Source organism: Thalassophryne amazonica, chromosome 14 (assembly GCF_902500255.1).
Source record: "Thalassophryne amazonica chromosome 14, fThaAma1.1, whole genome shotgun sequence".
Taxonomy (NCBI): Eukaryota; Metazoa; Chordata; class Actinopteri; order Batrachoidiformes; family Batrachoididae; genus Thalassophryne; species Thalassophryne amazonica.
In genome coordinates, this window is record NC_047116.1 from 19,819,101 (window position 1) to 19,845,829 (window position 26,729).

General features: G+C 41.8%; 3 protein-coding genes and 1 long non-coding RNA gene across 12 annotated transcripts in view; 2 read left to right on the forward strand and 2 right to left on the reverse strand.

The window, feature by feature from the left end:
- The window catches only part of naxd (NAD(P)HX dehydratase), a 15,900-nt gene extending 12,231 nt beyond the window's left edge, over positions 1-3,669 (reverse strand). Inside the window, exon 1 of one of the 5 annotated variants that reach the window (XM_034185813.1) lies at positions 3,623-3,669. Coding sequence is in view for 4 of the 5 variants with exons in the window: in XM_034185809.1 (XP_034041700.1) it covers positions 1-511 (511 nt within the window). In the remaining variant the exon portion in view is untranslated. Of the gene's footprint in view, positions 1,057-3,409 lie in introns of those variants that run through there. The other 4 variants (XM_034185812.1, XM_034185810.1, XM_034185811.1 and 1 more) reach the window with 4 other exon arrangements.
- The window catches only part of LOC117524083, a 21,152-nt gene extending 2,493 nt beyond the window's left edge, over positions 1-18,659 (forward strand). The window contains exon 3 of the long non-coding RNA XR_004564702.1: positions 18,289-18,659. This is a non-coding gene — a long non-coding RNA (uncharacterized LOC117524083). The remainder of the gene's footprint in view (positions 1-18,288) is intronic.
- rab20 (RAB20, member RAS oncogene family) lies at positions 8,595-19,967 on the forward strand. 3 transcript variants are annotated; one of them, XR_004564701.1, is made up of 3 exons: positions 8,595-8,922; positions 12,937-13,601; positions 19,958-19,967. XR_004564701.1 is itself a non-coding variant. In XM_034185815.1 (2 exons), the coding sequence occupies exons 1-2, from the start codon at positions 8,748-8,750 to the stop codon at positions 13,521-13,523; spliced, it is 762 nt and encodes a 253-aa protein (XP_034041706.1). In that variant the 5' UTR covers positions 8,595-8,747; the 3' UTR covers positions 13,524-13,848. The 3 variants fall into 3 exon arrangements, 1 of the variants encoding a protein (XP_034041706.1); XR_004564700.1 differs by lacking the exon at positions 19,958-19,967 and adding an exon at positions 13,670-13,848; XM_034185815.1 differs by lacking the exon at positions 19,958-19,967 and having other exon boundaries at positions 12,937-13,848.
- Positions 16,968-26,729, reverse strand: part of col4a2 (collagen, type IV, alpha 2) — a 110,946-nt gene continuing 101,184 nt past the window's right edge. For all 3 annotated transcript variants that reach the window (XM_034185806.1, XM_034185804.1, XM_034185805.1), the window contains 10 exons: positions 26,639-26,710; positions 26,091-26,216; positions 25,850-25,966; positions 25,607-25,768; positions 25,124-25,222; positions 22,802-22,948; positions 22,427-22,543; positions 21,099-21,290; positions 18,673-18,959; positions 16,968-17,985 (listed from right to left, as the gene is read on the reverse strand). In XM_034185806.1, coding sequence (XP_034041697.1) covers positions 17,731-17,985; positions 18,673-18,959; positions 21,099-21,290; positions 22,427-22,543; positions 22,802-22,948; positions 25,124-25,222; positions 25,607-25,768; positions 25,850-25,966; positions 26,091-26,216; positions 26,639-26,710 — 1,574 coding nt within the window. In that variant the 3' untranslated portion in view covers positions 16,968-17,730. The remainder of the gene's footprint in view (positions 17,986-18,672; positions 18,960-21,098; positions 21,291-22,426; positions 22,544-22,801; positions 22,949-25,123; positions 25,223-25,606; positions 25,769-25,849; positions 25,967-26,090; positions 26,217-26,638; positions 26,711-26,729) is intronic.

The window sequence follows — 26,729 nt, forward strand, 5'->3', positions numbered from 1 at the left end:
TGTTGTTGCCCATTGGGACTTTAACCGGCATCGAAATGGGCACAGAGGGATATTCCATCTTGACCTCAGTCTCTGCGGGATAAGGACACTCTGTGCTCTCGGAGTAAGCGTCCTGTCCATCATCTCCGTCCTCCTCCAGCCCGTCCGCGGCCTCCTCCCCCACCATCCCGCCGTCCATCAGCTCCTGGGGGTCAATCACGGCTCGGTTGCTGAGGATTCGCTCCATGATGTCGTAGAACTTGCAGATCTTGTGGTACTGGCCGTTGTTGCGCAGGTTGCCCTCCTTGGCTAAGAGGAACTGTCTCTTGAGGCTTTTGATCCGCACCCTGCACTGCTCCGGCGTCCGGTCGAAGCCCATCGCCGCCAGCCTCCGCGCCACGTCCAGGTACACGAAGCTGTTTCGGAAGTTTCCATCCAACGCCGTCTGGATGTCCTGCTCCCCCCAGATGTTCAGCAAGGTCCTCGTCTCCACGTCCGACCAGAGCAGACCCCGCGTCGTGTTCCCGTGCATAGCCGATCCCAGAGCGAGACGTTTGACAATCACAATGCGGATTATGACGGACGCGTCGTCTGGTCCGCGCGGCTAGCTTAGCATCAAAGAAGCGCCCTCAAAACCCGCACACCGCGTCCGCAACGGCTCGATTAAAGTGCCCCCAAACACTTGAAAAAGTTAAAAAATGTATGCTGCTTTCAACTTGGGGACCATTTCTATCGCGTCTATACAGCAACTCCTTGTGTCCTAGCAAGAGCGTGTTTATCCTTTACGTGGTGTACAAAATGCGTAGCCTATACCCATTGAGATCAACTGACCGGAGACCAGCTTTCTTTGCCCTTTGCAAACCCTCGGCCTTCGTTGGGGACATTATAAAACTGACCCGTGATCAGTCCTCTGAGGTGGGGGACGTCACCGTCCTCTGCCTGCTGCTGAGGCGCCGATGTTGCCAGGTCCGCTTATTACAAGTGACTTTCAATGCCGCCGGAGGAACGCATTTTGGAGGTGGTCCTGTTTTTGATTGGATGAATGTTAAAGCCTGTTCTGATTTTGATCAAACTTGGCAGGTACGATGCACCTACAGATGGGAAGATGCGGGGTGATTTTATTTGATGTTTGGTGACTGACAAGGAGATGGTGTTGGAATTGTGGAAGTTTATGGATGTTTTTATGAATTTACGATATAAGAGACAATGTTTACAAGATTGATCTTTTGTTCATGGAAATTTTTGTTCATAAATGAATGTAAAGTGATGTTAGTTAGAATCCATTAATGATCAAGGTCAAATTTAATTTAATGATAATGTACAAGAAAATGACAAATTTCAGGTAAGGTACTGCATTCAAAAAGAAAGGGACACTTTATCTTGTAATAATGAAATCTTTTTTCACAATTATGATGCTGAGTCACACAGATGTGTGTATTTATACTGTTTGCGAACTTGACTGTTTAAAAGCCCAAACATTTTTCCATACATATCTGATGAAATGTGGGTGTGGCTTCAATGCTCTCTATGTTCTATACTGTTCGACATTTGATCAAGTAAAACTGATGATGCATAGGTTTATTTATTTATTTTGTGGAATGCCTCCAAACTGTAGTTGCTTATTTTGGGCATGTTTCCTACATCAAAATAGTAAGGAAGCTTTATCTTCTGTATAACTGGACTTGGTCCACTTCTAAATATGGGCTAAGACCGTATTAGAATTGTGATACTCCACAAGACATGAAGAAGTGTACAATCATTACCTCCGCCAAGGAGGTTATGTTTTTCGGTCACGTTTGTTTGTTTGTCTGTTTGTCAGCAGGATAACTCAAAAAGTTTTGAACAGATTTTGATGAAATTTTGTGGAGTGGTTGGAAATGACAAGAGGAACAAGTGATTTAGTGGTGATCCGGATCACGATGCTAACACGTTAGCATGTCTATGGCATTTTCAATGTTAAAAGTTAGCATTAAGCAGTTGCAGCTGTCATCACGTTCGGGTGCATTTGTTAACTCTGCCAAGGAGGTTATGTTTTCGGTCGAGTTTGTTTGTCTGTCTGTCTGTTTGTCAGCAGGATAACTCAAAAAGTTTTGAATGGATTTTGATGAAATTTTGTGGAGTGGTTGGAAATGCCAAGAGGAACAAGTGATTAAATTTTAGATCACGATCCGGATCCAGGAATTTTTTAAAGGATTCTTCACCATTGCGGGATAGGGGGAATTTTGACATTCTAGTTTCTAACTCCACAAAAACAAGGCAGAAAGGCTTGAAAAAAATTAGGGTGTAACATAATCATATGTTCTATCAAACAACAAAGTTTGGTGATGATCGGATCCGGATTCCAGATCTGGCGATCCAGAATATGCAGAAATATAGGGAAAATAGAAAATGTGTCAGTGTGAGGTGACAAATGAAGCTTGAGATGCACAACTAACACCAAACTGTAGCTGAATCTGTACTGATTCAGTAAGGTGTCATCAGATTTGATGTAGCTTCAAATGTTATGGAGCTAGATCCAGAAGAAAACCGCCATTACCGAAAAATTGTTTTTATACAATAACTTTTGAACTAATAAAGACATAAAAGTGATTCCAATTTCTAGTGGTATGTTTTCATGGTCAAAGATGTCAAATATAAAGGAAAGAAAAGTGTATGTATCATAGTTTTGGTTGTAACACTGAATTGTTGAATAGATCACTGTGCCAAGGAGGGGATCTCTTTAGGGTCAGTGACCCTATGGCCTTGTTTAGAGAAGTGTTTCATAAATGTTAAAAAATTCATATATTTGCAGTTTAGTTGAATAATAAATTGAATTTTGTCTGTTATTTGTTTTTGTCTATAAGCACATGCAATATCAATATCAGTGCTCAGATGACAGTAGCTTCTGGAAAAGGTGCAAGTTGCAATAAACTGTGATGCCAAGCGCTAAGGATACATGCTATCCAGTCACAGCAGATTAAAGTTTTTTTACTACAGAGCAAACATCGTTGTTAGACTTTTTTAGGTTCAATGATTCCACAGCGTGTAGATGTTATGGCGTCAGTGACCCCATGGCCTTGGCGGACGTTTGCACTCTCTGAGTGCTTCTAGTTCTTAATTATTTTGAGCATTCACTCTTAGCCGCCCACGTTAAACAATACTAATATATGCAACTGTACAATATGGCCAATGATATATTTTTGCTTTACATTTTATAATATGTTTATCAACGATTAAGCAATATTTTTTTTACACTAAGCGAGCTTGTTTTTCTGAAAACCTGGCAACACGGTCGCCCACTCGCATGCGGTGTCCGCGCGGTCTTATAGACCACCGTCATCATTTAGCTGTCAACTCTTCGACCGACCTGCACGCGCTTTAACAGCATGTAATCTTAGCTAACAGCACTTTATAATAAATACTAAATACTGAGATAGTGCTTTCACTTTACCTTTTTCGTTTAAACACAACCACGCTGTGACAATCGACAGCGCCACAGTGAGAGACCAAAAGGCGAGCGGCGGCATGTCTTTAACACCGACACACGCAGCTCCTCTTACCTAAAATCGAGCCGCGCGCCAACGCCGACAACCGTGCACAAATAATCATGAAGCACTTTAGCCAAAGATAACCGCACGAAGCTCTCCTGAGATAACACACTCACGTAAAATCCCATTAAAATCGAAGACTGGCAAAAGGCGGAAGAATGTGGAGGCGGGATGACAACCACAGCCAATCAAAACTGAGCTCGGCAAAACGTCGACTGTGGGATAAAAATGATTGGTTTAAAGAAAGCACCACGTATGTAAAAAAAATAAAAAGACAGAAAATAATCAGGAAAAAACGTAATAAAACCAAAATTCGGTAAAGTATGACTGTCTCAATGATTTAATTTTGTATTTATGCATTTCTTTTTTGCTTTATTTTGCAGTAATATAACAAAGCAAAATACATATAAATAATATTGCAGAGGATAACACAATAAAAGCACAAACTCTTACAATTTTGTGTAGAAAAAAATCAAATAAAATAACTAATAAGGTGATGTTTTATCTAGACCTGCCATCCTGAACTTTGGATCCTTAACAATCTCTTTTTGGTATAATAAGTAATCTTTATTAATTTTAATTTAACCTTTATTTAATTTATTTGATCCTGTACTTTGATCTTTACCACTAACATTTGATCCTGATCAATCATCATGGTTTATGATCACTAACCTTTGGTAAATAAGCACTCACCTTTGATCCTAATCTAGGAACTGGACCTGTGACCATGAACAGTAAAATTTGCAGCATAAAACAGATTGAGTGTTAAATTACATGTAACATAGTGTTTATTCAATTTAATGCTTGTCTATTTGGGGCGAGAACACATGTACTCCTACAGAGTCTGTTTTATTCTGCAAATTTGATCATGTAACCCCTTTGGAAAGTACTTTTAATATCAAATATGGTAGTGCTATTTCAGATTTAATTAATGGATGTATTTATTCATTGTACGCGCTGTAACATGTTGAAACTGGAGGTCAGATTTTTGTTAAAATGTTTTTTTATTTTTTAAACTGGGGACATTCTGACATGGCGCTGTAGGATTACTACACAGGGTAAGAGTCGACGGCTGTATTTTTTTTATTTTTATTTATTTATTTGTAATTTGGTTTTGGGGATGCTAGCCTCCTGAGCAACACTGCAGTCCAATTGGTGGCGGTAATGCTCCATAGAAGCTGGTTGCCAACTGCCATTAAACAAGAAGAAGAAGAAGAAGAAGAAGAAGAAGAAGAAGAGAGAGGAGGAGGACGAAGGAGGGGGAGGAGGAGGAGGACGAAGAAGAAGGAGGAGGAGGAAGACGAAGAAGAAGAAGGAGGAGGAGGAGGAGGAGTCCAGTTGGTGGCGGTAATGCTCCATAGAAGCTGGTTGCCAACTGCCATTAAACAAGAAGAAGAAGAAGAATAAGAAGAAGAAGAAGAAGAAGAAGAAGAAGAGGGAGGAGGAGGAAGAAGGAGGAGGAGGAGAAGGAAGAAGAAGATGAAGAAGAAGGAGGAGGAGGAAGAAGACGAAGAAGAAGAAGGAGGAGGAGGAGGAGTCCAGTTGGTGGCGGTAATGCTCCATAGAAGCTGGTTGCCAACCGCCATTAAACAAGAAGAAGAAGAAGAAGAGGGAGGAGGAAGAAGGAGGAGGAGGAGGAGGAGAAGGAGAAGAAGACGAAGAAGGAAGAAAGAAAGAAGAAGAAGAAGAAGACGGAGGAGGAGGAGGAGGAGGAGGACGAAGAAGACGGAGGAGGAGGAGGAAGAAGACGAAGAAGGAAGAGGAAGAAGAAGAAGAAGAAGAAGGAGGAGGAGGAGGAGTCCAGTTGGTGGCGGTAATGCTCCATAGAAGCTGGTTGCCAACCGCCATTAAACAAGAAGAAGAAGAAGAAGAGGGAGGAGGAAGAAGGAGGAGGAGGAGGAGGAGAAGGAGAAGAAGACGAAGAAGGAAGAAAGAAAGAAGAAGAAGAAGAAGACGGAGGAGGAGGAGGAGGAGGAAGACGAAGAAGACGGAGGAGGAGGAGGAAGAAGACGAAGAAGGAAGAGGAAGAAGAAGAAGAAGAAGAAGGAGGAGGAGGAGGAGTCCAGTTGGTGGCGGTAATGCTCCATAGAAGCTGGTTGCCAACCGCCATTAAAGGAGACCTGCATTGAAAAAAAATGCAGTCAGATTTTTTGAACAAAAAACTACTTACAGCTAAAGAAGAATATCAAAGAACAAGGAGAGATCAAATCAAAGGTAAAACATTACATTGAAAGCGTAAAAACGTTGGAAGTAGGGAAAAGGAAACCCTACCTGGACAAACTAAACAGGATGGAAGCACATAGCATCATGATGGCAAGAACAAGAATGCTGGCAGTAAAATGCAACTATAGGAATAAATATGCCAATGTACGAGGGCTGTCCATAAAGTATAGGTCCTTTTTATTTTTTTCAAAAACTATATGGATTTCATTCATATGTTTTTACGTCAGACATGCTTGAACCCTCGTGCGCATGCGTGAGTTTTTCCATGCCTATCGGTGACGTCATTCGCCTGTGAGCACTCCTTGTGGGAGGAGTCGTCCAGCCCCTCGTCGGAATTCCTTTGTCTGAGAAGTTGCTGAGAGACTGGCGCTTTGTTTGATCAAAATTTTTTCTAAACCTGTGAGACACATTGAAGTGGACACGGTTCGAAAAATTAAGCTGGTTTTCAGTGAAAATTTTAACAGCTGATGAGAGATTTTGAGGTGATTCTGTCGCTTTAAGGACTTTTCACGGTGCGAGACGTCGCTCAGCGCTCTCAGGCAGCGTCATCAGCCTGTTCAAGCTGAAAACCTCCACATTTCAGGCTCTATTGATCCAGGACGTCGTGAGAGAACAGAGATGTTTCAGAAGAAGTCGGTTTCAGCATTTTATCCGGATATTCCACTGTTAAAGGAGATTTTTTTAATGAAAGACGTGCGGACGGGTCCGTGCGTCGGGACGCAGCCGACGCGGCGCGGCGGCACAGGAAAAACACCTCCGTGTTGATAACCATTTGTTAAAATCCAGTTGGCTTTTGATGGCTTTCAGTGGAGTGAGTATATGAGAAATTGTTTATCAGCTGGAGATGTTCCAACTTGTCCTTAAGGCTTCCAACGGAGGTGTTTTTCCTGTGGCGGAGCGTCGCGGCGGCTGCGTCCCGACGCTGCAATCCGCCCGCACGTCTTTCATTAAAAAAATCTCCTTTAACAGTGGAATATCCGGATAAAATGCTGAAACCGACTTCTTCTGAAACTTCTCTGTTCTCTCACGACGTCCTGGATCAATAGAGCCTGAAATGTGGAGGTTTTAAGCTTGAAACAGGCTGATGACGCTGCCTGAGAGCGCTGAGCGACGTCTCACACCGTGAAAAGTCCTTAAAGCGACAGAATCACCTCAAAATCTCTCATCAGCTGTTAAAATTTTCACTGAAAACCAGCTTAATTTTTCAAACCGTGTCCACTTCAATGTGTCTCACAGGTTTAGAAAAAATTTTGATCAAACAAAGCGCCAGTCTCTCAGCAACTTCTCAGACAAAGGAATTCCGACGAGGGGCTGGACGACTCCTCCCACAAGGAGTGCTCACAGGCGAATGACGTCACCGACAGGCGTGGAAAAACTCACGCATGCGCACGAGGGTTCAAGCGTGTCTGACGTAAAAACATATGAATGAAATCCATATAGTTTTTGAAAAAAATAAAAAGGACCTATACTTTACGGACAGACCTCGTATCCTGTAGGTTCTGCAATGCTGAGGAGGAAACTCAAAAACATATACTAGAGGAATGCCAGCAAATCAATAGGCAAGAATGCCCGAAAGTAACAACGGAGGATATCTTTGAAGAAGATACAACCAAATTAAGAGAAACTGCAAAAGCTCTTACACGGATCGAGGAAAAGCTAAAACACTAATGTGCTGCTCCCCCCTCAGAACGGTAGGAGAGCCCCCAGCAGACCTGGGAACGCACACACAAGAAGATTTACACATGAGATCCTTCTGAATGTAGTAAAATAAATCTGCAAGCCCACATCTGTCATTCAATGGAGAAATCTTCATTTGAAAATGACAAATTTACAGCTAACATTTAGCCCTCCGCAAATTGTCCCTCTCATCATGGACGCTGCCGAGACGTCACGGACAAGACCCTCTCCCAGCATGCACTGCGCCAATTGTAATTTGTGGATTTTTTTTTCTTGTCTTATACAGAAGGATCTACTTTTTTTAAAACTTCATATTGTCTTGCGGTACGTTTGGCGAGTACACATTTCTTTTATTTGTGCTTGAAAATTATTTTGGGCGACTTTTTCATACGCCCGTTTGATTGAGTGGTGTCGCAATGAAAATCTACTGTCTTTGGCCTCCGGTACCATCGCGGGATATGGAGGCGAGACCTGCAAAGAATCCCAGTCATTAAAAATATATAAACCTCTCTCAGCGTCCGTGGAGCTCTGGGGCTCCGATTGCCGAGACGTGCGGTGCTGTGGATTTTGCCGCAAGAAGTCTGTCCTTGCAGGTGTACCGGCTGCTTCGCATTAAAACAGCGAGCGTAGCGGAGGCAGAGAGCGGGAGAGGAAGAACGGCGCCCGCTGTCGATGCTGATCTGAGCACACAGATCTGTATCTCACATTCATTGCAGCTTACTTTTGGATGTTGAAACCAGGACGTGTATAAGTAACATTACTAACAGATAAAATCAATTTCAATGCAGGATCGGACTGAAGGCGGGAGCGCGTCGTCTTGTCCCTGACGTCATGGAAATGATGTGGCTGTACAAACTGTTTTCACAGAGGGCTAAATTTTAGCTGCAAATTTGTCATTTTTAAATGAAGATTTCTCCGCTGAATTACAAATTTGGGCTTACAGATTTACTTTACTGCATTCACAAGGGTCTTATAAATACATATCAGCTATTTCTTTCGGAAATCTGACCACATTTATTTCAATGCAGGTCTACTTTAAACAAGAAGAAGGAAGAAGAAGCAGCCTGTACTGACAGGCAACATAAAGTTTGCCTGCGAGTCAGCGCTCAGGGTAAAAACGTCTCTCCGCTGTTCACGTGTGTTGTTTTTTCTCACTTCCTCATTCGCCTCTGTACTTTTTTTTTAAAGTTCGGTTCGCGTTGATACTCGGTCACAAAGTGAGTTTTTTTTATTTTTATTTTTCCTCTCCCTGAATGGCGAGTATGAACCAGGTTTCGCGACTTGTAGCGACTCGGACGAGCCGACGTTAAGCGCGGATCCGCCCGCCCCGCGGTGGTCGCGATGAAGAAGCCCGACGTCAAAGTGGTTCTCCTGGGAGACATGAACGTGGGCAAGACGTCGCTCCTGCACAGGTACATGGAGAAGAAGTTCAAGGAGAGCGTCACCACCACCATCGGAGGGGCGTTTTTCCTCAAACAGTGGGGGCCTTACAACATCTCAATATGGGACACTGCTGGTAATGTTTTTGTTTGTTTGTGTATGTGTGTTGTTGCTAACTTGGGGCAGATACATCATGTGACCACCAGTCACACCCGGAGTTATGGGAAAAGTTTTATAACAGAATTAAAATAATAATAAAAAAGGCATCAAAGGGATGGTTCATACCCTGCGCGCTCTACACGTCACAATTTAATTATACACACGTCCGTAACGGTGTTTTTAACTCTCTATGACGTCATCACGACTTATGTGTGACTTCAATATGACACCAATCAATCACAAATATTTTGCTGGTCTGCTTTAGATCATCCATTTAGGTTGAGATATTTTTTTAAAAAGTATTTTTAGGCGCATATTTCCCTTGACCTTTGACCCACTTTATAATCTAATCACCTGTAGATTAGATGTATCATCCAAGTAATATTGTCGCCATGTTTAAAGGAAATTCATATGATTGATTTGAGTTATCTTGTCTACACACACACACACAATAATACCCTGCTTTCACTGGTTCGCAGCGTAAAAAAAAAAAAAAAGTAAAATACACCCTTTAACGTCACAGTGAAAATAAATCTCTACAATGTGATACATGCTCAAAAACGGTCAGAGCCGAAATAGTGGATTGCATAAGCATGGGCACCCTTTAGTACATGTGTTCTTGCAATGTGCAAATTGGAAATATTCTGGAATTGGTGATGGATCCAATCATAGTCTTGCTAATACAGTGCAAGACTTCCAGAAGTGTGCAAAGCATTGGTTGGAAAGCAGAAGTGTGCAAATTTCCAGACTTTTAACAAAGTCCTTGTTGATACGGTAACCTTATTCCTTTTTCTTGTAGTGTCCAACAACAAACTGCCGTGATCATGACGAGATAAAGAGGAACGCCATGGCATTGAATCTGTGCAGGAGACGAAGTTTGAGCTCAAATATTAAGGATAGGGTGAGAATCTGTGACGTTGGCTAGTTTAAGTAACCGGGTGCTCTACTAATAGCATCTTTGGTTTGTGCACTGTATCAGTAGCAGTGGCCAACTTTTTATGCATTTCAGAAAAATTAAACCCTAATTCTTATCCCAGTTCTAACCCTAAACCATGCTTGAGAAAATGATTTTGGTGCTTATTTGGCACCTGAGACATCAGGTTTTAACCTCCTTACGTTACAGGGAGCACAGAGTGCCCTTCCAGGTATGACCAGATTCAGAAGTGCCAAAAAAAAAATAATAATAATAATCTGCATTTGTGCTAGTTTGCAAACTGCATGGAACATAGTTTGGAAATGTAACATTTACATCAGTCACTTATAATCAGGCCTCTCCTAAAGCCAACGTTCACGACACACTGGCAGTCCTGCATGGGTTATTACCCAGTGGGCGGAGTAAACAGGGTCCAGATATGAATGTCTGTGACATATGTCACGGAAGTCCAAAACGAGTCACTTCTGGCCAGAGCATTGCTTTTAGTGGGATAGATCCTACACGCACAGTCGTACAGTTGTGGGACTTTGAGGATGTTTAACATGAAACCCACCAATATTTAACTGTAAGAGGAAGCTACAAGGGTTTTTGCACCTTATGGCTCCTTTAAGTGCTTCTATCCTTAAATAACATCAGTAATCCAGAAGGCTTAATGCTGTAAGTTATCAGTTTTGGCTCCAATAGGAATCAGGTGTTTAGCCCAGTAACTGTTGGTGAAGGAGCTTAGAGCTGAACTTTTCCACTACTGCGTAAACATTAATTCCAGTAAACCTTCTTAGACAAATATGCACAGTTCAGTCGGTGAAAAGCCGAGATTAGGAGCAACTTGTGGCGTCGCTGCGTTGTTTTCTGACCGTTGCCAAAGTCTGTGACCTACAACCGGATGCCGCTGCTGCTGTTAGTCACTCAGACAGAAGGTCGCTCAGGGCTCCTGCTGCTGAAGGTTTGGCCCAAAACCAGTGAGCCTGAAGTCTGTCTGTCTGCTGTGTGGCTTGTTTTCCCAGTGACGCCATGCAGGGTTTTAGCCTCTTACCTCATTCCTCCAGTAAGTCACATGATGGTGTAACAACCGGAAGCCTGGATGCTGTGGTGCTTCAGCGTCTGCCACTCTTACATGTTGCAGTACTTTCCAGAAAAACCGTTTGTGTAACGGCAGAAGGCGATTCTTCTCTTTTCTTCTTCGGGTGGGTGGAGGGGAAGTTAAAATTTCACCTACCAGTACTTTAAAGAGGTGTAATACCTCAATGCTCTGTTGTACTAGCTGCTTGTGGGTATTATGCATCAGTGGTAGTAAATATTGTGTGATTAAATACTTCTTATTGAAGACATCTGTTTTGAATTATTGTCCTTCGTGCACGTTTCTCGTATGGTGCGCTACCACTGTGTGAAGCTTTATTTGAAATCCACCAACCAATTTCAGAGTTGTACTTAAAACACTCGTGGACTGACAGATGGACAGGGTGGTTACAGGGGTCAACAACCTTGCTCCTGGAGATTACCTGGTACCCTGCGTGCTTTCCAACTCTTGTTGCTCCCCCCACTCCTAACTAAGTCAGCCAATCAAGAGTGAGGAACCACCAGACTTTATCAGCTGTGGTTGCAGCAGGTAGAACAGAGGGCAGGTGGATTTCAGGAGAAGGTTTGGTGACTCCTACTATATAGTGTGTAAGAGTTCTTCAGGTTCCTAGACCTGCACCTGCCTCTGCGCCTGTTGCTATAGAATGAAATAGAAGCCACGTCCCCTTTGCCTTCGAAGAGAAGGTATCGGTCTACAGCTGTGTTCATACTTATTTCAGTATTAGAGATTAAAAAGTTTTGTTTTTTTCTAGTATGACCCTTTTGAAGGAACACTGAAGTAGGGATTCACAGTTAATCACATTTTTATTTCAGTTACGGATACCTTCAATTCTGAAAATTAAACAAAAAAAAAGTAGTATTCCATGCTGCAATTGTGCATGTATGCGTGCGCAGACGCCCGCGGCTAGCAGCAGCCTCTACTCAGAGGTGGCCGCTATCTGCTGTGGACTGGATTGTATTTGTCCTTTCTGAGCATCTTATTATAAATATTTGGCCTAATATCAATCAATATGCAGTAAGAAGTTTGTGATCCAGTATTTCCTTTGAGTGAAATTTTAATACTAGTTTCTTTTTTCTTTATTTCATTATTTAAGGATCCCCATTAGTCTCTACCAAAGTAGAGACTATTCTTCCTGGGGTCCATTCTCAGATAAAAGTATAACAATTACATCAAAGTATTACAATTTATACAACTCATATGCACCAATTGTACAATTCACAGAAATTGTATGTTAGCATGTTGACACTAGTAAGTCCCTTCGGCTGCTCCCTTGTTTTGTACTCGGGGTTGCCACAGCAAATCCAAGGTGGATCTGCATGTTGAATTGGCACAAATTTTACGCCGGATGCCCTTCCTCATGCAACTCCACATTACATGGAGAAATTAGCAGATATTGATAGCTTGGCGCTGTTAGCTGCACTGATGGTGCGACTGAGTCAGTATGTTGGGACATAGTATTTAATATGCGCAACAAAGTAAGCATTTCTTAGCCTGTTAGCCTTAGTGATAGCGGTCATTTTCGGGCTTCTTTCGTCACACCGGTCCACACTTTTTCTATTTCTGGTCTTGCCAGAAGTTTTTACTTTTATTTTTTATTTGTTTTTTCAGATCAATGACATGTAAAACTGAAGTTCTGTTAAAAAAAAAATCAACAAACACAGGATATTTCAAAAGTCAATGAGTATTTGTATTCAGTAATCATCAATTCAGTTTTTTCCAAAATAATCATGACTTTGATTTTTGCCATAATTGAGCAGCCCTACATTAAAGTAGGGCTGCCCCCCCCCCCCCCCCCCCCCCCCCCCCCCCCCCCCCCAGTGCTCTGTTCACCTTTAACATTTATGTTGTATGAATTGTGTAGGATAAATTTCTTTAAGAAAATGTGGATGTGCATTTTTATTTATTTTTTACACTTTTTAAACTGATTATTGCATATAATTAGCACCTTGGACATCACTGATGTTGGTCTTTATCTCCAGGTCGTGAGCAGTTTCACGGTTTGGGCTCCATGTACTGTCGAGGTGCGGCGGCTGTCATCCTCACTTACGATGTCACCAACTGGCAGAGTCTGGCTGAGCTGGAGGAGCGCTTCCTGTCCCTGACCGACACCGCCAACCAAGACTGCATCTACGCCATCGTGGGCAACAAGGCGGATTTAACAGACACTCAAGCCCAGCAGACTCAGGACTCTGAAGGTGTGTCAGAGGAGTGTGAGGCGGACAAGACAGGAGTACAGGTGCCGTCTGGTTGTCCCACTCCCCCGGCCTCGCCTGTATCATTTACTGGCCCTGTGCCAACCAAACAGGTTATGCGAGAGGACGCGGTGGCGTTTTATGGGAGGATCCTGCGCTATAAGGGTTTGGAGGAGAAGAGCAGCCCACCTGCAGAGAAGATGTGCTTTGAGACGAGTGCAAAGACGGGCTACAATGTGGACGCTGTGTTTGAGACACTGTTCGATCTGGTGGTGCCTTCCATCTTGAGGAAGAGAAACGAGACATCATCTACAGTCAACCTGGACGAGGACACGGGGGGCAGCAGGAAGGGCAGCAAACGTGCCTGCTGCTAGACCTGTCCCAGGGAAGCGCTGGAGATGGTCAGCAGCTCCAGGTGGAAACTGGGGTAGTACCACTTTACTTCCACACACGTTTGTCGAGGTAGAAACTCAGATTTTTGGTTGAGTCGATCACTAAACTCCTCGGGTGGCACCTCCTGGTAGAGTTTGTGATTTTACTTTACATGCTGAAAATTCAAATTTTAAAAATGCAACAAGTATTAATAGTTGTCATATCATGTCAACAATTACTTTGTAAAGAAGTAAAATAAACAAGTGTTGGGTTGTTTTCAGAGTTCTCATACATGATTAACTCAAATTAAACAACTCTCAAACCTGATCGAGTCTGGTACCGATTTGGTCAAGGTTACAACTCTTGGTACCAATTTGGTCAAGGTTACAACTCTGAGCACCTCCACCGATTTCCCCAATTGGGGTTGAAGCAGCTCTCACAGGTTGATGAGGTGAGTTTTCTCAAGTACCAACTGGACACATTCCATCAATATTCATTCCATCAATGTTCAAATCATATGTGATGCGCAAATGCATTGAGTTGGGTTGGGAACAGGCAGGCTGGCACTGTGCTCAATGGCTGGCTGGGTGGGTAAATAGTTTATTCCTGTAATTGTTTAGAACGAAAACCAGTGTGGGCACATTCATATGTTTTTTTATCTTTTTTTTTTTTTCTTTGTGGTGAAACTAGAGCTGGAGATCCTTAACAGGCCCGATTGTCTCCCTGTGTTCAGTATTTATCAATAAACGAGGGTGTAAAGTTGTGAATGTCTCTCACTGTCAGCTGTGGCGCAACTAATTTCTCTTAATCTCACACAAGCTCCCACTAACATCTTTCCCATTTCATGTTGATTCCATTTGCAAGGGTACCAAATAAACTATCCCTGCGTCTGTCCACATCATATCCAGTCATCTGTAACTCACTCTCTGTATAATTACATTTCTGTGTTCATGTTGACTGATCTGGCGGAGTGGGGATTCCCAGCTCCCAGGGGCCTATTTACGTGAATTTGCATATTTAAATACAAGAGCGCAATTTAGAACTAGAAATTGGAGGAGACAGTGTGAGGTCCGCAGGGCCAAAGCCTATAGACCGGGGGTTTCTAGCCAGCGGTTTCTAGATAAGCTCAGATGCATTCTGAACATCCAGAACAGTAATTTTAATGTTTTGAGAAGACCATAAAGTGGACACCATTTGACTTATGCAATTTGAAACTGTGGGTATAAGTACTTTATTCTGAGAGTAGCCAGCATTGATTTTATTAACATCCTGGTGTAAATAAGGTATCACCACATGTGGAGAACTCAAAAAGAATGATAGGTTGAGTTTTCATTAAAAAAAACTGCAATGTGGTAAAATATATTCATAAATATGAAAGAACAGGCTCTTAATAATTATTAACTATCGCATACTGTATTTTTTTTCTCAAGATTTGTTTTTGCATAAGTTTGAAAAAACAGATCATAAGTTTAGGATAAATTACTTATCATGAATTTAATTTTCAAAGTGGCACTAATGACAACACTCATACTGAACATAATTTCGCTTGCATAGGCTGATTTTGGAGATCAAGCAATAATTGCAGATGGGCTTTCTGAGGTCCCAGATAGCTTTTCTGATTTCCTTTTCTAACTTTCAGAATTTAGTAAATTAGCATATGGTCCATTGATACTTATGTGTAGACACTAGTCCCTAGAGGCAACTATTTTCGGTTTCAAATCTGGGCAAATGCAGTCCCAGAAAATTCCGAATGTGACAAACAAGAAACAGGTGTTGTAAACAAGTCAATGCTGCTAAAAATACAAACTTGCACAAAGAAAGATACTATTCTGACATGGTTTTGCACATACAGTAGTGTTCAGAATAATAGTAGTGCTATGTGACTAAAAAGATTAATCCAGGTTTTGAGTATATTTCTTATTGTTACATGGGAAACAAGGTACCAGTAGATTCAGTAGGTTCTCACAAATCCAACATACCAAGCATTCATGATATGCACACTCTTAAGGCTATGAAATTGGGCTATTAGTAAAAAAAAAAAAAAAAAAAAAAGGTAGAAAAGGGGGTGTTCTTTTCTACTTTTTTTTTTTTACTAATAGCCCAATTTCATAGCCTTAAGAGTGTGCATATCATGAATGCTTGGTATGTTGGATTTGTGAGAACCTACTGAATCTACTGGTACCTTGTTTCCCATGTAACAATAAGAAATATACTCAAAACCTGGATTAATCTTTTAGTCACATAGCACTACTATTATTCTGAACACTACTGTAAGACTGACATGGTTTGCACATAAGACTGGCATAGCATGTTTCAAGTACACACATGTCAGAAGGTGGGGGGGGGGCATAACATATTCTGTCCCCTCTGGTTGAAAAGGTGGGGGGGACATGTCCCCCCTATCCCCCACCAAATTGCGCCCATGTTTAAATAGGGGCATGGAAAGGGAGGATCTTGATGCATATGTACTCAATTCCAAGTTGATTTGAGATGTTCAAACGGTACGTGCTTGGATCCATGCGTACCCACACTTTGATACATCTGAATATTTTTGTGTGTATGCCAGTTTCTGGGTTTTGGTGTATGCCATGTTTGAGTAGGAAATCCACGCAAGTCTTTGCACGTGAGGCCCCTGAAGGCTAACTAGTAACTTAAAGTGATGACTGGATGTCTTTGGTACCAGGTCTCACAAAGGATCTGTTGTTACTGCAGGAATGACTTTGTCAAATGAACAGTTACTTATGGAGGCCCAGATGAGGAATATCACTTTTGAGAGCATGTCAGCTATGACTTTTGTACCTGTGTGTGCATGATCCTGCCCGAGTGCTGAGGACCGTGTCGCATGCAGATGGTCAAGAAAATTCCCATAATTCACCAGGCTGCATCAGATACATGGTTGCTTTTGAGATGTGGAAAAGGACTGGTTGTCAACTTTCTGGGTGGTTTCAACCCAAGGCAGTCCCCCGAACCCTGGACGTGGCACATGTTCCCTGTACCTGACACCCCCCCCCCCCCCCCCCCCCCCCCCCCCCCCCAAAAAAAAAGTTACATACGAATTGTGCCATGTAAGACTGAGCCAGATGTGAGAGTTGCTTCAGAGCCCAAACATGTCTTTGTGTTTTATAAGTAAAAGTTGATTACTGCTATTTGTTATGAGCGTTTTTACAGAATGTAATTAATCTTACACCACAAATGGTCCCATAAGACAAAATTCAGTTTTTTTAAAAAATCACTTTTTTTGTTCTTTTTATCATGTGACCTGCAGTGATATTGATCTTCCATCACTGTTGACATTGTTTCAATGCACGTGCAGTACAAATTGTACATACAGAGGAGTTACAATTTCTATTTTTTTTTTTTTTTTGTTATGGTAATAAAGATTAGAATGATTTTTACTTTGCAGTTGCTCTGGTATATTTCTGAAAGCATGAAAAAAAATGACAATATCAAGTATAATCATTTAATCTTTACAAACCAATGAAACTGTGTTAATGAAATGTAATTATGTGAAAACAAATTGTGTCAGTACGTGTTAATGTGAATGAAACGGTCAATTTTTAAAATGCGTATTCAACGGAAGCTAAAGTGAGGAAAAAGTTAAAGCCAGAATCACTGAGCAAAAGAAAAAATTAGTTTTTTGTTTCTGAACTTTGAGCCAAATTGATGAAATTCCAAAGGCAACTGAAGGGGAAAAAATGTGGCAGAAATCATATAAAAAATATACATGAAGACTCTTCGGGAGACGGATCAAGTTCATTCAGCTGTTATAAATACAAAATAATCAGTGCATTTTGTGGTCATATGTGTGAAAGAGCTGATGAATGCAGAAAATGAAATGAGAAGATAGGCTTTGCTAGCGTAACATTGTCACGTGTCCATTAGCAGGTCAAGAAGCGGCGCTGGCAGCTTTATTGTGGCTGTAAACTATGAAGAGTTAAACTGAAGCGGTGCATACACACAGGCGTCTTTGGTTCAGCTGTAATCTCGACTCTGACTTGTTAATGATACATCGTAGTAGCTGAGGTAATAAGTTAAAAATAAGCACCAATCCACATAAAAAAAAAAAAGAAATACTGTTGACTTCATTATGGGGACGTTTGACTCACAGCTCACACAGTCTGCAGGTCTGAGCACTGACTTTTACACTCGGGTCAGTATTCTAGACCCTCCTTTGTGTCACTGCCGGAGCCCCATCGACCTTCATCGCTTTCACAAGTTCTTCATGCAGACCTGGCAGCGGCTGATGCGTGACAGGAGTTGTCCCGCTTTGAGCGTTTCTGATGATGGCTCAGCGTGGAACGGCTGATCTATGGAGGTCAGCCAGAAACTGAATTCATTGGCAAAGTAGTGGCACGTGCCTCTGGCCCCGTTACACTCGATAAATGGTGACGTGCGGAAGTCTTCCAGACACGAGCCGGGCGAAGACAATGACTGACCGCCTCCTTCGTTTCCGATAGCTGAGTGCTGTGACGGGACAAAAGGAGGCATGTGATAGTAAATATATAGAGAATTTAGATAGAATGTAGAAAATTAACTCGAAAAGCAGGCAGAGTGCTTCCATCTGCTAACAGTTCAAGTTAATGTTCAAAGCAAAAAAAGGCAATACTGACGCTAACCTGCATTGTTGAGCCCAAACTTGAATTTGTTTAAGGTGTTGGCAAGTTTCATCATGATCCACGAAGTCCTTGTAGTGTTACTGCATATACAAGGCTCCAGAGACTTGGCCCACTGGTGGCTACCATTATAATCGAACCGCACTCAGCACAGAACTTGTCTGAGGTCTTCATGAGTTGACCTTGCATACCAAGTTTCATCTTTATACACAAAGTGTTTGTCAAGATATGGTGTGTGCAAGGTTTTAGCATAGTTTTGTAAAGTTGGCTGCCCCCTAGTGGACACAATTAAAATTAAAAGGCACCCAACAGTGAACTTCAGTGAGGTTGTAGTGAGGTGACCTTGTGAACCAAGTTTCACTTTGATGCACAAAGTCTTTGTGAAGATATTGCATGCAGATTGACCACATGGACAGACAGACGCACACATGGCGTCACACCTAGAACTTTTAGAAATGTAAGTACTTTATGTGAACGTGGCAATGGCGTTAAAAGCTTTGCACGCACAGAACCGTTCTGCTGGACACACGGAACTCACCATGATGAACGAGTAGCCAATCCACAGGCTGCGCCAGCCCGCCGGGCATTGTGGGATGGTGACGTCCTGGCTGTGGACTGCTATGGCAACTGATGGAGCTTCACACACTGAGCAGCGGCTGATGTACGGTTTGACCTCTCCTGCTTCCACGGGCATCATGGGAAGAGGAGCAGTTGTGGACAGCCAGTAGGACTTATCGTTCCTGTTGGCATAGTAACATAGGTCGCCTGGATTGCAGTACAGGAAGGGCATGGTGCTGAACCGCGGGAGGCAAGAACCAGCCAAACCTGAAAACACCAAACAACTGAAATTATACGATGTAAAACGACAGGTTAGGGTATGGAAAATATTTCACTGGAACAAAAGACAAGAAAATATGATGTAAGACACTGAGAATGATTTAAAACAGGAGTTTTCAAAGTGTGGCCCCTCCCTCAGAGAACGACTGAATAGCTGCCCCCCACCCACACATACACACAATTTCAACATCTTTGCGTGTTTCTTTTTAGTCTTTTACACGTTAAACAAATTTTAATTATATTTATGTCTTTTTAGGAAACTGTCTATGCATCTACACATTTTACAACCTTTTCAAACATTTTAAACGTGTTTTTAAAAAACTTTCTATTCTTCTATTTTTACCTTTTGTCATATTTTAAACATCTTTTTTTTAACATTTAAACATCTCTGTGTTTAAAATGTCTTTGACATGACTAACACATTTTAACATAAATAATGTTAATTCAACTTTTATACATATTTAGTCTCTCATTGAGTCTCACCTCTTGTTTAGTGTGAGTCTGGGTTTTTGATGCGTACAGGCGGCTGATGTGGTGATGCACTGTGGAGAGGAGCAAATGGAGATCGTCCTCTACTTTCTTTTTTTTTTGGTTGCCCCAAGCTTTGTCTTCTCACTGGTAGATTTACGCACTAAAAAATTGATCCATTTTGCTCCTGGCATGTTCGCTAACAATGTTTTCTATTTCTTTTTGCCCCTTCTTCTTTTGTTGGTTAACAGTGTTTATAGTTATTTTTTTGCACCCCCCCCCGAAGAACTCTGGTGGCACGCCCCACAGTTTGAAAAACACTGATTTAAAAAGAAGAAATGGAAAATCCTAAAACTGCAGAGAGCGTTGTTACTGAAGATGATCACAGTGGATGTGTTTTGTCTTTCGTGCTTTCTGCTGTTAAAGCTGATGTATTTTTTGTCCGTTAATATATAAAGTAATAAGAATCATCATCTCAGTGCTGCAGCTGTGTTTGTGTTTAACAGAACTAAGGTGAGTCACAAGTTTTGTTTTCCACTCTAATCGCAAGCAAAACCTGCTTATTGTAGTCACACTTTGACTCGTGAGCCTTAATTGGAGTAAGCGGGTATGGAAAGTAGATGGATGGATGATTTTTCACTACATATGGTGAGTCGCAGGACCTCCCAAACTAGTAAACAAACAAATTCTGTGACTTACATTCCAGAAAATACAGTAAATATTTAAAAAATAATAAATGTCTTTATGGGCGGCACAGTGGTTTAGTGGTTAGCACTGCTGCCTCACAGCAAGAAGGTCATGGGTTCGATTCCCACCTGTGGCCTTTCTGTGTGGAGTTTGCATGTTCTCCCCGTGTTTGTGTGGGTTTCCTCCGGGTGCTCCGGTTTCCTCCCACATCCAAAGATACGCAGGTTAGGTGGTTCAGAAACTTTAAATTGTCCGTAGGTGTGTGTACGGGGATGAATGTGTTTGTCTGTCTATACGTGGCCCTGAGACAGACTGGCGTCCTGTCCAAGGTGTAGCCCACCTCATGCTCTATGACTGCTGGGATAGGCTCCAGCCCCCCATGACCCTTAATTGGAATAAGCAGTTGAAGATGAGTGAGTAAATGTCTTTATGTCAGTATTTTTTCATTCAGACTGGTCTATAGTCTTGACTTTGCTGAGTACGTTTAGCCAAGACACACAATCTAACCACAAATTGTTCCTGTGCCTAAACATTCAGATTGTAATATTCAATTAAATATATTTATATATTTATATTTGATGAGCCTCTTTTCAATTGGTTAATCCAAACATAAGCCTTTGTCTTTAAATTTGAAGCATATAAACACTTTAAAGAAATGATCTTTTCTCATTTGTGCCTCTCAGGTTGCTTCAACAATAACATACACAAGAAGAAGGAGAAAAAGCAGCTAAAACAATGTTATTATAGTGCGACAACTCTGGCACACATCTGAGATTCTCCTTTTCTGGTTTCAGAAAACGGGAATGTGCCTGCCTCATGAGCTCGAGTCACTTCAGAGGTCATCAGCCTGAAAGGGTGGAACTTCAAAGTTAAAGGACATGATGATCTGAATGTCCTTCAAATGTGTCAATCTGAGAACAAACAAAATGCTGTTTAAAAAAAAACACACACACACAGTTCATCCTGACTTACCCAAGTCCTGGTTATGGGCCTTTTCTTGGCCCTCGAAGTACAGCAGACTGTACCCGTCCCACAGTTTGGACATCCCCACAGGGCACATGGGCGTGTGCTCTGACTGACTGTGTTTAACCAGCAGGTAACCCACGCTGACGCTGCGGCCAGGCATGCCAGGTAACCCGGGGATACCAGGGTTTCCACGGTAACCTGATGAGGAACAAAGGAACAAAGTGTTTAGAAAACATACACACACACACACATATACATACATATATATATATATATATATATATATATATATATATATATATATATATATATATATACATATATATATATATATATATACATATATATATATATATATAGTGGCCATAGACACAAGTTATAACACAAACGTGATGAAGACATGATCCAATCACAGGCAGGCGATTGGATTTTGAATAATTTGTCGTTTAATTGATATTGCACATTCCTGTTGTACATTGCACATTTATTAATAATATATTTATTCTGCCAAGTTAATTACGTAATACTCTGACTGGATAATAAGAAACCTTCTCGATTGTCATCTCTGTGGTGTATTGAAACAGACTTACGGTTTGATAGTCTGTAGGGGTGCTGAACCTTCCACACCTACAGAGGGCGCTCAGGTGCCATGTGTATATAAAGAGATGTCTGCCTCAGAGCAGAGGAGATGAGCTCGACAGCAGAGAGAGTAAAACCAGCTGGTTGTTCAGGGTGCAATAAAAGTGTTTGTTCCTGTGAAACCTTCGTTATATTTCAACCAGGACGAACCACACATTTAGGTAGTTCTGTTAAACATCACAATCTCTTCACAAGCAGTGGGTAGCAGACCTAAGCTTTGGTGGCCAGCACACCTAGGCTTTGGAAGTGAAAGAAAAGTGACAAATAAGCTAAATTCAAGCTACATGTAACTTCAACCACACCTGCTCCCAATCTCCAGACAGGTGTAAGATAAATTACATAAGAAAATAAAGTTGTATTTTGTATTGATCTGGTGTAACAAAGTTAACCACGTCTTAATCAGTTTATCTTCATTATATGCCTTTTCATTTGGTGAGATACAACACGATTGCATTGATTGTTTTTAAGTTAATGTGTGCACAGCCTGGAGGAGATGAACTCATCTATCTATCCATCTAACTATTTATGTATTGATTCATTCATTCCATTTTATAGGGTACATGCCTTGGTTTTTCCAAAACCTAGGAATAAAGTCCAATTTCAATACTCAAATTGTGTTTCAATAAATTAACTGATAACCCTTTAATCCAGATTCATTAACCTAAAGTTATTCTGATCTCCAGTGTCAGATATACCTTCCATTCCTTGCAAACCAGGGTGGCCAACATGTCCAACATCTCCACGAAATCCAGGGATTCCTGGTGTACCACTAATTCCAGGCATGCCCTTCTGCCCCTGGGGTCCAAAGAAACCTACACAGTTCCAGCATATCATCACTCTATAGACCAGGATCTTTCTCTTCAAGAAGTCAAACTCTACAAAGCCTGTTTTTATGTACCTTTAACAATTGCATATGGTTGGAGTTTAACAACAAACATTACAAAATTACTGTGCATACAGATATCTATCTTTTGTTGAAACTTTAACATCTGTTTTTAAGACACTTAGTGACCTCTACAGGACCCCATTGAGAAGATTCAACGACAAAGGTTTTATCAAATATAACTGACCTGCATCCCCATGGAGCCCTTGCGGCCCTGGTCCCCCTCTCGTCCCCTGTGGTCCTCGAATACCCTGTGGTCCTGGGGCACCAGTTTCTCCTGGAAGTTTGATAGGCAATGGAAAGGGACCCTGGCTGCCTGGGGGTCCATGGACACCTGCAGCAGAGACGGATAATGTGAAAACAAAATATTAAAGGAAAAAAAAAACAGATTTGAGAAATTTTTACCTGAATACCTTCATGTGTTTACAAACTAATGCTATTTTTCCTAGTAAACACCATACAAAATTTCAGCTTTGTAACTTCATTACCTTTTGAGATACTGGGGCTTAAAAAAAACACAGTGCATGACCTGATTTTATTCTTAAAAACAAGCAGTACAGAAAAAAGATGCTCAATTCCATAAGTTCTTTCTTTAGAACTACTGACACTGGACGCATCACATTTCCAGGAATTATTCTTAGATACACAATGTCTTCAACAACTGTAAAACAAGAGCCACAATTGCATATTTGTCAGTTTATAGGTTACTGTAAACTTTAACAAAAAGTGTTTTTGACCAGTTTTGTCCCTCTGTATCGAAGCAATGAAGCACATCAGATCATTCACACTTTTGCATTTATTTTTCACGAAGTAGTAATATAGATACACTCAACAAAAATATAAACGCAACACTTTTGGTTTTGCTCCCATTTTGTATGAGATGAACTCAAAGATCTAAAACTTTTTCCACATATACAATATCACCATTTCCCTCAAATATTGTTCACAAACCAGTCTAAATCTGTGATAGTGAGCACTTCTCCTTTGCTGAGATAATCCATCCCACCTCACAGGTGTGCCATATCAAGATGCTGATTAGACACCATGATTAGTGCACAGGTGTGCCTTAGACTGCCCACAATAAAAGGCCACTCTGAAAGGTGCAGTTTTATCACACAGCACAATGCCACATATGTCGCAAGATTTGAGGGAGCGTGCAACTGGCATGCTGACAGCAGGAATGTCAACCAGAGCTGTTGCTCGTGTATTGAATGTTCATTTCTCTACCATAAGCCGTTGCCAAAGGCATTTCAGAGAATTTGGCAGTACATCCAACCAGCCTCACAACCGCAGACCACGTGTAACCACACCAGCCCAGGACCTCCACATCCAGCATGTTCACCTCCAAGATCGTCTGAGACCAGCCACTCGGACAGCTGCTGAAACAATCGGTTTACATAACCAAAGAATTTCTGCACAAACTGTCAGAAACCGTCTCAGGGAAGCTCATCTGCATGCTTGTCGTCCTCATCGGGGTCTCGACCTGACTCCAGTTCGTCGTCGTAACCGACTTGAGTGGGCAAATGCTCACATTCGCTGGCGTTTGGCACATTGGAGAGGTGTTCTCTTCACGGATGAATCCCGGTTCACACTGTCCAGGGCAGATGGTAGACAGCGTGTGTGGTGTCGTGTGGGTGAGCGGTTTTCTGATGTCAATGTTGTGGATCAAGTGGCCCATGGTGGCGGTGGGGTTATGGTATGGGCAGGCGTCTGTTATGGACGAAGAACACAGGTGCATTTTATTGATGGCATTTTGAATGCACAGAGATACCGTGACGAGATCCTGAGGCCCATTGTTGTGCCAATCCAAGAACATCACCTCATGTTGCAGCAGGATAATGCACGGCCCCATGTTGCAAGGATCTGTACACAATTCTTGGAAGCTGAAAATGTCCCAGTTCTTGCATGGCCGGCATACTCACCGGACATGTCACCCATTGAGCATGTTTGGGATGCTCTGAACCGGCGTATACGACAGCGTGTACCAGTACCTGCCAATATCCAGCAACTTCACACAGCCATTGAAGAGGAGTGGACCAACATTCCACAGGCCACAATTGACAGCCTGATCAACTCTATGCGAAGGAGATGTGCTGCACTGCATGAGGCAAATGGTGGTCACACCAGATACTGACTGGTATCCCCTCCAATGGATTATCTCAGCAAAGGAGAAGTGCTCACTATCACAGATTTAGACTGGTTTGTGAACAATATTTGAGGGAAATGGTGATATTGTGTATGTGGAAAAAGTTTTAGATCTTTGAGTTCATCTCATACAAAATGGGAGCAAAACCAAAAGTGTTGCATTTATATTTTTGTTGAGTGTATATAAGCCTATATTTCAAATGCATAAGGCTTATGTATGACCAGGTACATTAATACATACAAAACATATGAAGTTGGTATCTTGAACCAAACTACATTTATTATGGCATCAAATCCACCATGTTTCATCAGTTAGTACAGTAAATACAGTTAGTTCAGTAAATTCTGATTGTGCATAATTTACCACTCGGTCCAGAGTTTCCTTTTGGACCAGCAGGTCCTCTATTTCCTTTTGCTCCAATGACACCTGGATATCCCATATGTCCTTGCTCTCCTTTCACTCCTGAAAAACATGTAAAATTAGCTCACGTGCGCAGATGTCAGCTCTTGATTAATCTGTCTTGGTGTACATGAAGAAAATCATTGATTCAATAATGGAATTTTTATAGACAGGACATTTTTTTCTCTTTACTGTTATAATGGTTGTGTTTGTTTTAATAATTTAAATGGTAACATTTTTCAAACACGACAGCCTACAACTACAAAGGCCCAGAGTCCCGCTGGTGCCTGTGTGACTCTCCAGACTCTGTAGTGTGAAGGTGCAACTGCACAGGTAGCATGACTGAACTCAGGTCTACAATTAGTAGCCCAATCCCACTGGCTTCCTGATCTGTGTGCTAGAACAGTCTTTTGACATTCTGAACAGACTTCTAAAGTTGAACTGCACCTTTTTTCCCAAAAACACCATCAGGTCCCCTGTATCCATAAGGACCTTGATCTCCTTTAAATCCTTTTTCACCCGATAATCCTGGAAATCCAATTGGCCCCATGGTACCCCTTTCTCCAGGGAATGCATCCACTCCAGAAAGTCCTCTGGGTCCAGGGAAACCTGGGAAACAAGTTAGTTAAAGTTAACGCTAACCCCAAACTAATTTCTTTGCCCCCCCCCCACATTTCTTCACTGCATCACCTTGGTATCCCTTAGGTCCTAAAAAGCCACGGTCCCCTGAGGGTCCTGGTCCACCTTGCGTCCCATTTTGTCCTGGAGGGCCTGAAAATCCTGGAGGTCCAGGCTGACCCTGGTCACCTAAGGAAACAAGATATTGTTGATTTAATTTTAACTCAAAACAGACATATCGTGTTTCTGAACCCATTTTGGTTTTTTTTTTGTTGCTGAGAGCACAGGATTCAAAGTCAGAGTCTTGACAAACCTGGAGATCCCCGGAAGCCTTTCAAACCTGGTGTTCCTGGAACACCTGCCTGGTTGTTGGGATCACCATCCTCCCCCTTCTCTCCTTTATGTCCCGGCTCTCCATCTGGTCCATACCCATCAACACCTGATGAAGATTTGAAAATGTGTCTGATTCGTGTCTTAAAAATGAGGCATAGTTTCAGCCAAGCCCCAACCTCCATTCATGAAAAATGAAACCAGTATGGAAGTGGAAGATGTTGGAGTTCCTTAAATGTGTCTCCATTCATGACAGTACGCTGGGTTAGGCTTTTCAACTCACCAATTTAACATATTTTAAGCCACAAAATTGTAAATAATTAGGGGCAGGATGATTTTGAGTGACAAATGTGTGCTGCGGCTAGAGCTCCAACATCTACAAAACTTTTATAGATCCCAAACATATCAGACAAATTTTTAGGTTCCATGCAAATCTAAGATACATAACCTAAACATACAAACATTTATTTTGTTGATTGACTACAGACAACATTTGTGTAGTTCACACAGGGATGTAATTTGTTGCAATACCTGGAATTCCGGGGATCCCCTTTTGTCCTTTCAGTCCATGTAGCCCATAAAGACCCTTCAGGCCTGGGAAACCTGCACGCATTTGCGTAGA